Source organism: Xiphophorus couchianus, chromosome 10, assembly GCF_001444195.1.
Source record: "Xiphophorus couchianus chromosome 10, X_couchianus-1.0, whole genome shotgun sequence".
Lineage (NCBI taxonomy): Eukaryota > Metazoa > Chordata > Actinopteri > Cyprinodontiformes > Poeciliidae > Xiphophorus > Xiphophorus couchianus.
In genome coordinates, this window is record NC_040237.1 from 15,786,352 (window position 1) to 15,803,609 (window position 17,258).

At 41.3% G+C, this 17,258-nt stretch overlaps 1 protein-coding gene across 15 annotated transcripts in view; it reads right to left on the reverse strand.

The window, feature by feature from the left end:
- Positions 1 to 17,258, reverse strand: part of cacna1g (calcium channel, voltage-dependent, T type, alpha 1G subunit) — a 281,034-nt gene that overhangs the window by 129,719 nt on the left and 134,057 nt on the right. For all 15 annotated transcript variants that reach the window (XM_028029261.1, XM_028029253.1, XM_028029260.1 and 12 more), the window contains one exon: positions 12,176 to 12,273. In XM_028029261.1, the coding sequence (XP_027885062.1) occupies positions 12,176 to 12,273 (98 nt within the window). The remainder of the gene's footprint in view (positions 1 to 12,175; positions 12,274 to 17,258) is intronic.

The following is a 17,258-nucleotide window of genomic DNA, read 5'->3' on the forward strand; positions in this document are numbered from 1 at the left end:
CAACGAAGAGACTCAAGGACACAGAAAACTCTAAATAAACACAGAAAAACACAGATCCTGACAGTATCATGCGATTAATCAATTTATTGTTTATTGTGACAGACCTATTGAGAACTGCCTGAGAATCCTTTCAGTGACGTTTGAACCAGGATTATTCTCCTTCCTCCACGTCGAGGTCGCATCCTGCACTTGAACTACGTCAGAAAAAACGATCATTTATCGATTCTAAATCGATAGCAGAGCTAACGCTTGCCAAGGCAGACAAGTGCGTGAACTAGTTGTGTTGCCAGAATGCGTGTTTGAAGACCGACCGGTGCGTGTGTGAGGTTGTTATAAATGAAAGCATCTGGGTCGTTGGTCATTTGTTGGACGGCTCTGCATGAGACAAATTTTTCATCTGCGCAACACCAGAGAACCCGCGTCCGCGCGGGGCAGACGAGTGAGTTGATCGGAGGCACCTGCCTACGACCTGGATGGCGAGCTCATTCCGAGCGATCGACATTTCATATTCAATAACAATCATCTCCTCCTCTGCCTGCGCGGCCTCTCCAACCCCGCCGTGGGCGGCCGCTCCGTTCCAACACGGGCTGGCAGGCGGACCACTGTGTGTGATCTGGGAGCCATCTGTTAGCAGGCAGATTAGGCCTGCTTCCTCTGCTCTCCCGTCCAGGTCCGGGGTCCGGCGCAGGCTGATTGTGATTTTTTTTCTTTTTCATTTGGTCCGGTAAATTAATGAGGTTTATGAGCTGCGAGCCAGCACCTCAGATTTTTTTTTTTTTTTTGCAGATTAAGATGGTGACATCCTTCATGTCAGCAGCTCCAGATGGAGATGACTAAACGTCTTTCGGAAAGGAAAGGAGATAATCCTCGGAGTAAACAATCCTCAGGAGCCGGGGATGGTGGGTAATGGGGAGCTGGCTTGGCTGTTGCTCCTTTCACACCACCATTTCCTGGTCACAGATTGCTACACCTGACCTTACCCACCTGAAAACAGAACCCACCTTTGTTTTATTCTTTAAACGTCCTTCTAAAAACATTGTGGCACAAAGTTTTTTCCTTTGGAATATTATTAACTTGCTCTCTTTATTTAATAAAGGAAAAATTTTCAAGTATCTGGATTCTTTATCTCCGCTTCACAAACTTCATGTTCCATCCACACTAAAAAGCTTTGTGATAGATTAACCAGTGAATGTATCTATAGGTGTGTATTTGTGTTTCACTTTGTGTAAACTGCGTAGATCTATGTTGTACCAGATGTATGTTGTTCTAAAGTGTTCAAAGAGGAAATAAAAATAAAAAAATCAGAGAAAAATATCGATCTTTCTGCCTCAGTCATTTCCATCCTTAGGTGAATGCAAACATTTTTGTACTTTAGCTTAATCTAACATTTGTTGGCACTGTTGGGGTATTGTTACAATCAAGTTTAATGTTAACTTTGTTGTTTTCCTAAAAGTTAATCTTCAAGTCTCGGTAATCCACTGCTGTCGCTTTAAGAAACACTGGAGCTCAGTAACAGGAAGTCGCCACGTAGGATGCAGGATGAGGTTATGAGGAAGTAAACATACCTGGTAGAGAGTGAAGATTTGTTATAACCAGTTACATTTGGTTTAACAGGGAAAAATATTGCAAACTTTCTTGCAAATATTTAAAAAGTAGAGCCACAAAATCAGTGATTTTGACTGCAAAAACATTTTTTACACATACAAAAACATGGCTAATTTTCTCTTAACCAAAACACGAACTTTGTAACCTCCTAGCAGCCAGTTTTAGCAACAGTTTAAATTCACCAAAAGAAAAAACATTCAAATTTGAGCGAAAGCTTCAGATTCGATTTCCAGAAACTGTAAAGGAGGAAAAAAGGATTCTAAGATATTTGATGTATTTGTGTGCAGAAAGGACAAAATAAGAATATTATATGTGTTGGACACACAAACAATGACTATCATACAGAGAAGTGCGTGTGTGTGTGTGTGTGTTTGTGTCTAGAAGCAATCACCTGTTGAACACGGGCCTCGTCACATCAATCAGCAACCAATCGATCAATCAATTTGTCAGAAATTATTTTCTCAACTGAAGGAAAGTTAAAGACAGATCTTCTCTCGACATACTGACTTCACGAATCAATGGTCACATTCGTCAATCTGACTATGCCCTGCCAGCCAATCACTTAATGGCTACTGCTTGCCAAACGCTGTTGTGACTAATGAGAGATTTAAGTGAGGTTTTCCCTCAACCACCTGCAGAAAAGTCAATAGGAATGTCTGCTAAGTTGCTTTTCTCAAACAGTTAGGGATAGCGTCCAGAACGCTACGATCAAATAATCAGTTATTACTTACAGTTCCTCGAACTCGACTTAAGAGGAAAGGAGATCGAGCTTTTTCTGTTGCTGCTCCTGTTTTATGGAATAACTTACCTTTCCAGATTAGATCTGCCCACAGCCTGGACCATTTTAAATCGCTTCTTAAAACTCACTTTTACTCTCTGGCATTTAAATGATGTGTGTTCTGTTTTGTCATTTGTGTTGTTGTTTTTGTGTTGTTGTTTTGTACAGCACTTTGGTGTAGTCTTGTCTGCTGTAAGGTGCTATATAAATAAATTTGACATTGACATTGACATTGACATTGATAATAAAAAAAAGGAGTTGGTAGAAGCCCTTAGACAATCAAGAGCCAATCTTGTAGTATTTTTTTTTTTTTTTTTTTACATCTGCCTATTCATTGTCAGAGATGTTCTGCATCCAACCTGTCCAAGCTTGAGTTATTTGGCTTTAAAGTACAGGTTGTTGTTGACGTGGATTGATGGCGGGTTAGGGTTAGCGGTACCATTGTCGCATCATCATCTGGAACAGCAAAATGTTAGATTTTTTTGACCATTTTCTCTTGATATCTTGTATATTTGGTTCCAACATGAGCGAAGATTATGCTTCTTTGCAGCTACAACTTGTTCAAAAATGACTTTTACATCTAATGTTTACCATCACCTTCCCAGAGGGTAACCCCTTGACATTGGTAAGGCGTTAATAAGAAGAGAAGAGAACAAACGGGGCCATTTAAATAGTCTAGAAGTTGTTGTTTTTTCCAGAGTGGCAAAACATTATTCTAAATAATTATTCAGAATGCTAGGCGTTTAAATGCTAAAGTTAACCCTGAGGTTAAAAAATAATGGGGTTTTTTTTAGCAAAGTTGAAAACTCAAGACTTTTTTTTTTCTTTGTATGTTAGTAGCTTGATTTTAGAGCACTGTGAGCTTAAATGATGTAAATATATGTAAAAAAGGAAATCATATGCCTTGTTGACTCATGAAATAACCGTTACTAACCGCATTCACACTCACACCCCGGCCTCATTACTGACAGATTAAGATCATTAAATGAGTTCAACAGAAGCTGTCAGAAGGCGAGGAAATCTTAAGTGACAAATAATGAACGTTATGGACATATTTTGACACATTACACTGTTACCTTACTAAAATAATGGTCTAATCTCCATTGTCTTTTGGAGAAAAACGACAAAGACTATTATTTTAGGAAGGTGACAACAGCAGTAAACCTTCCCAAAAGTGGTTAGCTTTTCAAAATGACCCCAATAAAGAATTAAAAACCCATCCAGGAAGTCACATAAAAACCCAGAAGAACATCTAGAGCACAACAGATCAAATGTGCCTAATTTAACATCAGTGTTTGTGATTGAACAGTAAGACAGAGGCTCAGAAAAAAGAGCCTCTGTCAAAACCCACTGCCGCTGTAGAGTCTTCAGAATTAAGACCATGATATATGCTCTCTACCAGAACGTCCAAGCTGCAAATTCACAAACTTAAGCTCAAAACACTGTTAAAAAAGATTCAAAGATTACCCAAAAAAAAAAAAATCCACCTCTGAATGGCTAAAAAAACAAACACACTCACTCACAAAAAGATTTCAGACTGGCAAATACTTTTTGTCTTTCACAGCACTGCGTTTTGCCTACACTTACTGGAGCAATTATCGGTTTATTGGATCGTCTAGTACTCGACAAAATCAAGTCACGCCAAGAGCAACATGGCCGGGTAATTGCTCTCGCAGAGATGGATCTTCACTTTCACCTAGAACAACGTGCAATTTTTTCCTGACAGCTGCTCCCTTTGAATATAAAGACCAAACACAGAGGCCTGTCACAAACCGACTAGCTGGCCTTGATACAACCATTGACAGCTCTGGGACAAGGTCCCTGCAGACCCACATCGGACTTGAGGGTAATGGCCAATCTGGTGGCAGACTGTTTGTGAGAGTTGTGCTGCTGACATGATGTGGGAGTTTTGTTGTTTGGGGTGTGTGTGCGTGTGGGGGTGTGTTTGTTGGCAGCCGGTCAAAGTAGTCCTGCGTAATGTGTCCGTCACTTTCACCGGCAGGACTGCCATGCGAGTGCATCAATCTTCGGCGGAGTCCAGGAACATGGACACCAGCCCAGGAACAATGTGTTCGCTGAGGGAAGTGTGAGGAAGTATGTGTGTGTTTCAGGATGTGCTTCTCTCTTCTGTTCTGATGTAGAGCTGGAGAGAGTTACAGAGGAGGTGTGTGGGGCTGTGGATAGGTAGAAACATTAACCAAAACAAACCCAAACTAAAGTAAAAAACATTTTAAAGTCAGCGGTGCTAAGATTCTTGTTTAGGGGATTAGTGGATAGGTTGGTTGTGCCCACCAGACAGGCAATGACTGTTCCCATTTAATTTTTTTGCAAACATGACAAAACTAAGCAAGATCAAAAACATTATCGGTAAATATTATTTGATTGGATCCATGAGCGTAACGACACCCAAAACTCACAGCTTGAGAGGCGATATCGAGTTCACGAGGATTTAAACTTTCAAGAAAACCTCAAATACATGCTACAAAAGGTCTTTATTCTGTGTTTTCATTGATTTTGCCACACATTCAACAAACTGATTTCTATCTTTTTGTGATTTCTTTTTATCCCTTCAAAACTTAAGACAGTGATTGAGCTATGTACGATCTCAAGTACAACATTTACCATTTCCAGTTGCTACTGATAGAGTGAGCTGTGATTGTGATGTAGCTCAACATAACCCTAAATGATCAGCCACCGGTTGTCATAGCTTTGCTTCTTAGGTCTTTCAGCAACAACTTCCTGTGCTCATATGTTGTTTGTGTCTCGTCTTTCACTTTGTTTAAAGATATCGCTCCTAATGAGAACCCAAAATGCTGCCAAGCAGATGATTGAAAAGTAGTTGGGGCATCAACTTCATCAGATGAAGTCAATGACGACGGCAGTCGCTGTCAACACGACGAGGAATATTGTGACGCTTCAGTATTGTGAGACTTTGTATGACGAGATCTTGATTTGGCATCAAAAAAGTTATATTGGAGTTATAAATCTTGGCAGTTTAAGCGCAAAAAACAAATTTTCATTGACAGCCATCTTGAATTTTTCATTGGGTAATGGTGGTTTTTGTATTTTCAAAAAAGCAAGTCCCTGGGAATATCTATGCCATGTTAGGTTCTTGTATCCACATGCGAAAGATTTAGCTGAATATTCAATTATCTGCTGCCCTATAACAGTCTGCAGATCTGCTGATCCAGGTTTGGACAGATAAAATGAGTGATTATAACCGGTCTGCACTTAATCCTGGATCGATTAAATCAAAGTCCTTGCCGTTCCCGCTTCTCTGCAAGCAGCTGCCATGAAAGACGGTAACTAGACATTAGTAACAACCAGGGAGTTCATGCCTTAATGACGGACACTTCACCAGATTGATGGTCTTGAAATTGAACTATTAAACCTCTGGCTGATTGAACAGCTCTCTAACACCTGAGCCACAGCTGCTCCGGTTCTGGCAGTCGAACACGGAGAAGAAATTCAAATCAAGTGCAAGACATCAGACTGAAAGGTGCGGTGCCTCCTTTTAACCTGTGACAAACACCATGAACCTCGTTCCGTCTGATTTACCTGGCTGAGGTGTGCAGCAGTTTCTGGACATTGGCTTGTAGTCTTTTCCTACCGCTTAAACATTCTGTTTGGATTTTACATGATGGATCAATACAACGTAGTGCGTAGTTGGAAGGTTAAAGTAAATATGTTTTCAGTTTTTCTTAGAATGAACACCTAGAAAGCGTGTGATGCATTTATTCCTATCCTCTCACTATTTTATGAACCTGTTTTTCACTCCTGAAGATCCTTTGGAAGATTGTCGGCCATTCTTCTTTGAAAAACCAAACAATTAGTTAAACGAGAAATAGTGAACATACATGTAAAACTCTTGGACTAGAGTCTCATTTTGGATTTAGGCTTGGGCTTCGAGTGGACCGTATGGTTTTGCTTCCAACGACTCAATCGTAACTCCATCTGTTCAAGGTTGTTGCCGGACGGTAAGACTTAAGCCTCCAACCAGTCTTCCTTCAGGATTGCTCTGTATCCTGTCTTTTTGTCTGACCGCCGTTCTGTAAAGGCCTGAGCTGTGGATCCAAACAGCTCCTCCAGAGTCACTACGGTCAGTCAGTTTAGGTAAATTTTATGTCTCAGCAGGTTCGACGAGGTTACGTATTCATTTTAGTTTTGGATGATGGACTTAAACGTGCTCCATGACATGTCCAACATGGATGAAATTAGGATATCTGCCAATAACCTTTACACAATGTTCTCCCTGACCTGACTGCTGTCTCCCTTTGTCTTCATGATGCTGTTTGTTCTCTAATATTCTCTAACAAACTTCTGTCCAAACTGCACCCCAAACTCTTGCACAATGTAACAAAACCTGGAAGAATTAGCTGGTCTAACAGACATATGCATGGCTCTAAAATTGCTCCGCTCAATGCTGACAACATGATGGAGTAGCTCTGTTACGTTGCTTCTGATTTCTTCATCAGTTTTTGGTTGCTTTCTGGACGGTTATTCCCTCTGGTTTTAGATGGCGTGCGACTGGAAGGATTTTCTTGCTCTTACGTTTTAACCTTTGGACAGTTGCTTGGATGCGTAACTGTGGCAACAAATCCCACAGAAGTTGGAAGAGATGCTTCGTAGTGGCAGTGCAGAACCAAAGAGCAAAGAGAGACGGAGGAAGTTCAAACCATCTCTTCGATTGAACCTAATGGGCAAGTATCATTTCCCCAACTCCAATGTCTCTCTGCCTGACTTTCTGCTAACCATATGGCTGGAGAGAGATTTAAAGAGGCAAGTGAGGTGGATTAGCATGCTGTTGTGAAATATTGCCTCTGTTGCCTGGATATTTAGCATGTCATGACACTGTCTTCTGGTTCTTAAGATTCGTTCTTTTAAGAATTCTTGGATCCCCTTAGTTCCACTTAACAACTGTGCTCTTTCCCGTGTTGGTCTATCACGTAAAAATCCAATATGGCAAAAGAAATTTGCCAAAAGTGCAAAGGCTCTGAACACCAGGCGTTGCATATCAGCTTCGCTCAACTTTTCGGTTCGATCTATGTCGTATTAATGAAGATCCATTTCTCCTCTTCCCTAAAACCAGAACAGATTAATCACGTTGAAGTTCTTGTACTTGGAATTGACAATTCCAGACTCTTTAGATGAATTAGAGATCCCCCTGTGGAGACTTGATGTTCCCATAATTATGAGCTACGACAGGCTGTTTAATTAGTATTCCATCTGATTGCTATGAAATATATTTTCCTTCTGACAATAACACTATTACACACCGATCCTAGGGTGTTTGTTGAACTAAACTAATTGCTATTTATGAGGCAAGTGCTGCCGTCAGCCTGTTCCAAGCACAGCTGCTTCACACCTGAGACCCACATGTCTGTTCAACCACAGTATTAGTGTTCAGGAAATAAATATTTGGTCTGTATGGGTTTTTTCATACTGTACATCATATTCCCACAAGGCAAAAATCACATTAAGTAGATTCAAATGTATCATCACAAGTGAAGTATATTGAATATTTATATTAGAAGACCGGTTATCTAAGACTTTGTAGTTTTTTCAGAAAGAATTTGCATATTTCTTTCCCTAAAATATGTCCTTTTAGTAAAGAGAAAGCCCATCATTAAGCTTGATAGTGTACTGGATATGGGAAAGAAAGCATATGCTCAATCACTGTGAATGTAAATTGAATACATTCAGTGGGAAACTTTTCACTCCTGTATTTAATTTACTTATTTTTTTATTTATTGTGGTAGCTGTAAAAATGTGATACTTGCAAATGAGAAAGAATAACCCACAAACTTAAACAACTGACACGCCTAGGCCTATCACAATAATCAATAAATCAATTAATCGCACAATAAATTAAAACAAACTCCATCCATCAATCCATTTTCTAACACCCTTTCCCTAATGGGGTTGGGAGAGGTGCTGGTGTCTATCTCCAGCGAACATTTTGGGCGAGAGGCGGGGTACACCCTGTTCAGGTCGCCAGTCTGTCGCAGGGCAACACAGAAACAGACATGACACACAACCATGCACACACACACACTCACACCTAGGGAGAATTTTGAGAGACCAATTAACCTGACAGTCATGATTTTGGACTGTGGGAGGAAGCCGGAGTACCCAGAGAGAACCCACGCATGCACAGGGAGAACATGCAAACTCCATGCAGAAAGACCTCGGGCTTGGAATCGAACCCAGGACCTTCTTGCTGCAAGGCAACAGTGCTACCGACTGTGCATCTTAAAACAAACTCAATTATTTCCATTGGCATGATTTATCCTTTATCTCTTTTTTTCTCTCTTTATGCCAAAAACTGGATGGTAAAATCTTTAGTTTGGTGCTTCGGTCTCAACCGGCTCCTTTTTTGAAGGACAATTTTGTTTACAAAGACTTCAAAATAAATTTTATTTGTTGTTCTGTTTATTTATTTTGTATATTTAAAAATCTATTCCAGTACCAGTGTTCAATGTTCATTACAATCTAAAGTTTACTGATCTTTTAGAATGTGCTTTTACATTATTAGTTTGCCATTACCATTATATTACTCAAAAATGGTCTCAAACAACAATATTATCGTTTATCGCGATAACTTCTGGAACAATTTATCGTCCAGCAAAATTTGTGATCGTGACAGGTCCAGACAGGCCTTCTTATCATGTAATAGAAATATTAAATAAAGTCACAATTTTCAATCGGTTTGCTAAGCTCCTAAACTTGTAATACCCATACCACACTATTCAGTCACAACCACTGAAATCTGATTCCTGTCATGGCATGAAAACTAACTTAACTTATTAACCAAAAATGAAAATTCTTAAGAAAACAGCAACATAAGCTATGAATCCATTTTCCATATGTTCGCCAAAGGTTTGGAAAGTGTGTCAGGGTTACTTTCTCTACGAGTGTTTTGAATATTTTACCCATGTTTTTATGTGATTTGTAGAAGTCTTAAAATAATTTGGACTTTTAACAAATCCATTAACACTGGCCCAGACCATGATACATAACAACATACTGCATTCACACAAAAGACATAAAACTGACTTTTCTTTTTCTTTTTCAGAAACAAAAAATTTACGTGAAGTTCATTTTGCTCCTTATAAATGTATTTCACATAAACTTTTCCATTAAGATTTTAAAATAACATTCTACCGTCGAACAAATATTTTTAAGTGGCTGCTGGGATTTATCAAAAAAGACCGACGCCTCATGGAAAACCGGAGTAACAATGCTTTTATGGTTCGTATTATTAATTTGTCGATGTCGAGGGCTGCAGATGACATACACAAATCAGCAAAATTATTATGAAAAGACTCAGGTAGTGACGGCCCATCAGCGAAACTCCAACAAACATGATTAGCCGCTTTATGTCAGGGGCACTTAAGTGTAGAGCTGTGAATGAGCCAGTGATTGTGAAGCATGAATGAAAAGCTTGATGTCAATTATGGAATACTAACGAGCATTTCTTCGGGTTCAGGCAGGGTCTCTTTGAAGAAAGTGTTTTGTTTTTTTTTCCTCTTCTATTTTTTTGAAGTTGGTTGATTTTAACCAACTGTTGATCTGTGAAACACGGGGGCAGGGGTCCCGACTGCAAATTCCAGCACCTTTGAAGCGACTGCACAAATTAATGGGGCCGAATTCTATTCTTGTATTCGGTGAACTTTGAAAGGGCAAACTGCGGATTTGCCCCTTTTTTTCCCCCCAGACTTGCTTCCTACCCACTGAGATAATCGGACAAAGGAATGAAAATGAGAAAGAAAACAAACAAACAAAAAAAACCCCGCACACAATCAGATTTAACTAAGTGAGCATATACTGTAAATAGCTGAAGCTCTGCAGAAAACATCCCCACCCAAAGTCATGATGACTTCTGCCAGGTTTTCTGCAGGACCTGATGAGGTATGAAGGCTGTAGGTGTGTGTGTGTGTGTGTGTGTGTGGGGGGGGAAAGCAGGGAGCGAGGCAGGCAGCAGACAGATATCAGGCAAGGAAAATCACAGGACCGAGCAGCAACACAATACTGACATTCTCCCCACAGGGCCCCGCCAGACCAAATCATCCACACTTTAACACCACCATTAACCCAGTGATTCGTTTGAAGGATGCTTGGACTCCTAATGAGCAAATCAGTGTGCATGGCTGCGTGCGTTCCAAGTGTCTGTGTGCTTACGCGGCTAATGAGGGGCGGCGGACCCCCTACGACTGCCTTGACGGGCGAGATGGTGCAAGAGGGCGATGACGTCCCCGTTCACCGGATAAACACCTCATGGTATGGAAACACATGCTTCTTGAAGGTCGTGTGGAGTGATCCAGATGGAAGCTAACGGGATAATTGGGATCTTTATTTAAACGGAGAGATTCCTGGTGGTTTTATCTCGGGAGGACCGGATGAAGAGTGTGGAATGCTCTGCTTAAGGGGACGGTACCAGGTGTTTTGCAGGCACAAAGTGCCATTTTGTAGCACAATAAAATAACTTTGTCACCTTTGGTTGTTATAAAGATGCTATTTATATAGAATATGACTTGAAAGAAATTCAGCGTTGTAATTTAACGCCTTGAAATTGGGGCACTGACTCTTTTGAAAACTCCTCCTCTTTCTGAAGTCATCACAACATGGCTCCCGTATTAATCCTTTGACAACGTTTTTACCAGCGTTGCACTGAGCTGTGGCTCGTATAACGAACTCAGCAGATGCGCAGTTCCACCAGGTGTTTGCTAATTGCTGCTGGCTAGTCTGAAGGAGCTGAGTGAGTGAGCTGAATGTGGAAGCTCAAAAGCTTGGAAACTGCAGCTCTGACGAACAGCATCGTCAATCGAAGGTGGCGCCAGTCCCACCATGCATTTTACACAGCTGAATGCTTGAAATAGGAGATTACAACCATTACAACTTACCAAAACTCCAGGTAAGTTTTGGAAGAAGGGATAGGATTATAATATGATGTAAAACTCAAAAAAGTCACATTTACATAATTCTGCCACCTTTAACCGCCAGCGTGCACCGGAGATTCAAGAAACAACTTCAATATCAACACAGTCTGACCTACTGTACATACTAGTATTTGGAAAACCGTCCCTTAGCAAGTCGAAGATGAATCACACTCTTTTGGTTGCAATGGACAAGCTGCTGGAAGATAAACCTGAGATCATTTTGTGGAATATGCTAACGTGAGGAACAACTGGATTTTCTTTTTGGTAATGCCTTCCCTGAACCAGAGACTGAATGGTAAATGGACTGAACTTATATCAATCATTTTGACGACTCAAAGCGCTTTACACTAGAGTCACATTCCCCCATTTGCACTCACATTTATACACCAAACGGTAGGCAATTTGGGCACCCAGGGGCACATTGGCATTTGGCAGAAGGAAGCTGGAATCGGACCTACAACCTTTCAATCACAAGAGGCCTAATCTACCCACAGAGCCACAGTCGCCCTCTTAATGGTAAGGCAACACCAGAAGTGTCTTATTTAAGACGCTTACTTAGGCGAATGTAGACATAAATATCTAGATTCACCTTTGAAAAAGTTTGAGTCTTAGGTCAAAATGGATATGTGCAAAGTTTTTAATATCAGGACACCACAAGTAACCAAATTAATTTGGGTGTCCCTCGTCTGCAACCAATAGCGCCTTACCTGGAGCAGACCGCAATGCTTTTAAACCATGAAGGTTTCTATTTCCAGAGAATAATAAAGTTCTTGGGTTATTGGAGGGCAAATTATTTCAAACCCCAGAGTCAGAGTGAGGGGGTGTGTTAGAAAGGTGAGAAAACTGCACTCACTTGGCACCCGGTTGATGGCTCTCAGGGGTCTCAGCACACGCACCGTCCTCACAGCTGAAAAGCTAACATTTTGAAGGTTGAGTGAGTACTCCAACATCCTGGAGAACAAAAAAAAAGAAGAGAAAGAGACAGAGAGAGACCAGAAAACATGTGTCAATGCAGCATCTACAAGCCAAATGTTGCTGAAGCTCATGCACCAAACTCTCCAGCAACTAATTAATCTTTTAATATTCCCAACGACTTCTACATTCTTGGATTTATGAAATGGCTGCTGTGCATATGTTCTGGCAAACGGTGCAAGTTTACTCCAAAGCAATGAAGTCTACGACTGCGAGAGCGTAACAATTGAGAAACATCACTCTGTCCTGCTAGCACATGTAAGCATGGCAAGCATGCGATATTTGTGCGGCGGGTGGAGCGCGCGTTCGCACGCATCCTCGCGCGGTCGATCTTCAAAAGGCGCAACCGGCACATGTGCATCTCCTTTGAGACATCGAGAGCAGACTGGAAGAGATGCCTCTGACTCGGAAGACGCGGTGTCCAGGCGGAGCTGCTTCAAATCGCCACGCTCTCGGTGGCTTCTGTGGCGGCTTTTTTTTTCTTCCAGAGTGTGATGGGAGGTCAGGAGGACACCGCTCTGAAAGGGAAACTGTGGGATGTCTTATTTGTGATTGCTGTTTATCGTCCTCGCTTTCCACAGCGCCTCTCTCTGCTTGTGTGTGTGTGTTTGTGTGTGAGTGCGGAGCAGCTGCTGAGCACATGTGCAGCTGGAAGGAGCGTGCAGATGAAGGAATTCCCTTCTCGCACTGACTCCAAGTCTGTCTGACAAATTCGCAACATATGTTGGACGCTGTACGTGAGCGTGTGCGTGTTTGTGTCACCAGGAGTGCAAGAAACTCCCTTAATAAACCTATGAATGCGCGCGTTCTCCTTTATCACATTAAGGTGTCCCGGTGCATGCCTGTCTGGATCGCTACGGCAAAGCACCGGAATAAGGAGGAAGGAACATCCCCTCTCGTTCGCGAACACACACACACACACGCACCCCCGCACGCACACACACAAAGTGAGTATGTGAAAACACAGCCGCAGCCAACAGATGGCTTCCAGGCCACAGAATGAAGGTAAATGGATAAACAGTTAGCAAAGAGGACCGACCAAGAGCAGCAGACAGAAACAAGGTTGCAATAACAGTTTCCGCCAGTCTCAAGATATCGGCAAATCCCTTCAGCAGCTGCATGATGCTCTGTTTTGGCGCTCATGGATATTTAGGCTCCACCTTTCACTTTTAAGACATGCGGCAAGGCAGAAAAAAGGTCACTCGTGGGCTGTTAAACGAATGGCAAAAGGATACCTCAGCAAAATCTGTTACATGTCAAAGTCAACTTGAAAGTCAGAGAGAGTATAACTATCTCTGGAAATAGCTGTACATCTCTTGACTAAAACAGCAACTATGGGACAGAACAACAAAGTAGAAGACAATTGGGGTAACACTGTAAGAGGAAGGTGAGGTCTTACAGAAGCAAGCATACAATATCAATAGCCCTTTGCATGTTTGTAAAACAAAAGAATCTTAAACATGTGGCATGCCTTTGGACTCAACCCCTCTAGCTTGAGTCCAAAGACTCAAAGACTACTTTGAAGATCCACATTTATCCAAGCTAATGGTCTTTTTAGGCATGTCCCCACCAGCTATACATGTCTAGAGGCGGGAATGTTGCCCATTCTTCTTTACAAAACAGATCAAACTCCGTCACATTAAATGGAATTAGTCTGTAAACTTTCCGCCAAGCCTTGCCACAATCTCTATTAGATGTTTTTAATAGCACCGCTACCCCCCAGGGGTGTGTCCTATCCCCACTCGCCTTCTCTTTACATGAATGACTGCACCTCAGCAGACTTCTGAAGTGGACACCACTGTTATTAGTCTGACCCAGGAAGCCTCTTCTGGGCCTTAATCCGGGACTTGTACAGATCGAGGGTCAGGAAAAGAGGCATGTCTGCAGACCCCACACATCCTGGATTCAAACTGTTTAGACCTTTAACTTCAGGTTGGTGCTGTAAAGTGCCATTTGCAAAACCGGCACTTTTTTCTGACCAAATGTATATCTTTATCTAAAATGTCTGTCCATTGAGGGCAAAGTGAAACCGAAGTCAAATTCCTTGTTTGTGTGAACAAACATAGCCATGAAATTCTGACTCAGATACATAATCTCTTTTAGATTTGGATTGAACCACCATTATTGAAAATAAACAAGCGAGAAAAAAAAAAAATCATTCCCTAACCATATTGGCTATGGTACTTATGGCTCCAATTTAGTAGCAGCTTAGAAACAGGAAAACAATCTGAAATAAAAAAAAAACCCACAAGACAAGCTGCAGTCAGGCTGAAAAAAGGCTGATCGAACTCTTTGTCTGGAATTAATTTGAATGGGAAGTGGTGTGGATTTATAGTGTGCTGGCTCGGACTGCAGACAGCTGGTTAGTCTATTCCTTTTAATCTTCACTAGGTTCTTAAAAGTTGTTTTTGTCCACCTGGTGCCCTCAAGTTGCCATTTGAAATATTTTAGCACATTCCTGGTAGATTTTTTTCCCCCCCAATATATACCCTTTGTATTATTTTTCCTTATTAATGTTCACACGATGTAGACTAAAAACACCAATACAACCGTGGTTTGTAGGCCATGGGACATATTTTGGCAAGATTCATTTGGGCATATCTTTGCCTACAAGATGTCTTGAGAGATCAAGGAAGTTCTGTTGAAGTATATTTCACTTCAGGCACTCACTGCAATTCTTATCTTAAACAGATGATGTCACTCCAGATAATATCAACCTGAATTCAACAAGTAGCAGAAGAAGAATCTATGTAGGAAGTATATTCCTAATAGAAAACACTAACTAAACTACAATTGATTGGGACAATACAGCGGATACACGATGCACATATCAGACAAAAGATTACCACTACCTACCAAGCGTAACGCATTTCATAGGGGGCCCCGTCTGGTCTGCATGAGTGTATTCTGCCCCATACACAAACACAGATGTACTAAGTATTTCTTGACACATTTCTGTCAGACTCACTGTTATATTTGCAACAGTAGCTCCTTTGTTGGATTGAGACAAAAAAGCCATCAACTGCTCACCACGTATGTCAATCTGCCATTTCCTGCTCGGGATCCTGTCGCCGGTTCATAACTCCTCGTTCTTTTGTACGACGACCTTGGAACGCCAAAACAAGAGCTGGGTTTTCGTCGACCCTCTGACCAAGTCGTCCAGCCTAAAAAATGTGCGCTCCCGTCAAATACTTTTTAATTTTTACAATCTCTCATAAACTTTGAGAACGCAAGTTTGATTTGCTGCCTAGCATATCTCAACCACTAACAGCTGCCATGACAAAACAAATCATTTTCATCCCCACCGTCAGTGGTCAAAGTGTTCCCCCTAATCAGTTTATGGCGTTGTGCGCACCGGTTAGTAGTCCCCAAGTGACAGCAACATTATCCTAATACTTATAGGAAATACACTGAGAGCCACAGACAAGCTACAAATCCCCAAGGGCAATATTACAGAAATATTAAGGTAATTCCTCATCAGACAGTTGCATAAACTTAAAAGTGGATGATGAATGATGTCTGTCGTAAAATAGTCTTTGCGAAAACACACGCTTGCCTTGATGAGAGCCAGATGATGTTTGGTGTGCCGAGACGAGTCTGACCTACCCAACCTAAACCAGAGGGGAGGAACAGCTGCGGAGAAATGGAGTGTATCGAAGTAACTGGAAAGACAACAGGGAAATCGTGCATTCATTTTTGCTTTTATTCCAATTTTAAGTAGAAGCTGGATTTGACTGTCTTTTTTTAAGGACGGGCAGCGCATGCTGACACAGACAATGAGAGGTCAGGGAAGACGGGAAAAGCCCGACTTCGTAGAGAGTCTACGTGAGGAGAATCTAAAACGCTGCTATGCCAGGGAAGGGACAAAAGATGTTCTTTTTTTATAGGTCTACACCCACAAATAATATGATGAAGATGCATTTGTTTTATGGCGAGATCCAGAGAAGGGCGAAATTACTGAAGAATGTAATGAGAACGAGGGATGAACTAAGGTACGCAAGCACAGACCTCTGTAAAACGGCTCATCTGACCTGTTTGATGGAAATAAATTTGTTTTTCCACCACAATATCACAAGTAGTACACCTGCTTTGGTTGTTGAAAGTTTACACTCATCAACATCAATGAGAATCATGCAAATTTTTTGACACTTAAAGCTGATGAACAGTTTTTTTTTTTCTAAGGCCAAATGATTGTGTCGAATAACTTGAAAAAATTCTAAGGAGAATTGAGAACAAATTGCATTGTAGATTTTTCTCTAGTTAAAACTTTACACGTAGGCATAAATATATCCATATCTCACCAGCGGCCATTTTCTTAAAATCTGAGTTTTCTCTTGGATGGTGAGGGTGGACCGTCTTTCCGTGAAGAATAAGAATACATTTTTTATAATACCCTGGACTTAAAATAACAACAACAACAAAAAAACATTATGAAACTTAAGAAGCTTGCAGAGGGTTCACATGTAAAAACAAAATTGCATGAAGTGGGTTTTGCATCAGACTCTGTTAGGATCATTTCTCTTTCCTGTTCTGGTATGGCCCTGCCATCTTTATTCCTGTATCAACTGGCTCCACTTAAGGATGACCACTGCTGCCCTTTTCTGGATGGAGGAGGAGCTAGAAGCAGACATTACTGACTATTTAATTTGAACTACCTTTAATCTAATAAACCACTAATTAACATATAATCCTAAATTGATTCACTGTTATACTAAAGAAGCTCGCCACATTAGGAGTGGCATATATCTGGTTCTGCAGCAACTCCATCAAAAACAAAGGCAACTGAAGCTTGGAAGCATTAAACACTTGCCATAATGGGACTCAGATACACCTAAAATAGAAAAGCATGCGAGGCAGCTTGGGAATGTGGGACAGCGTGGAATGTTAAACTCAGTTTGTCCTCACCTAACCCTTTATCTGTCTACCTCTTGGCCGGTGTCTGAAGGTCTTTCCATCCGGTGGCC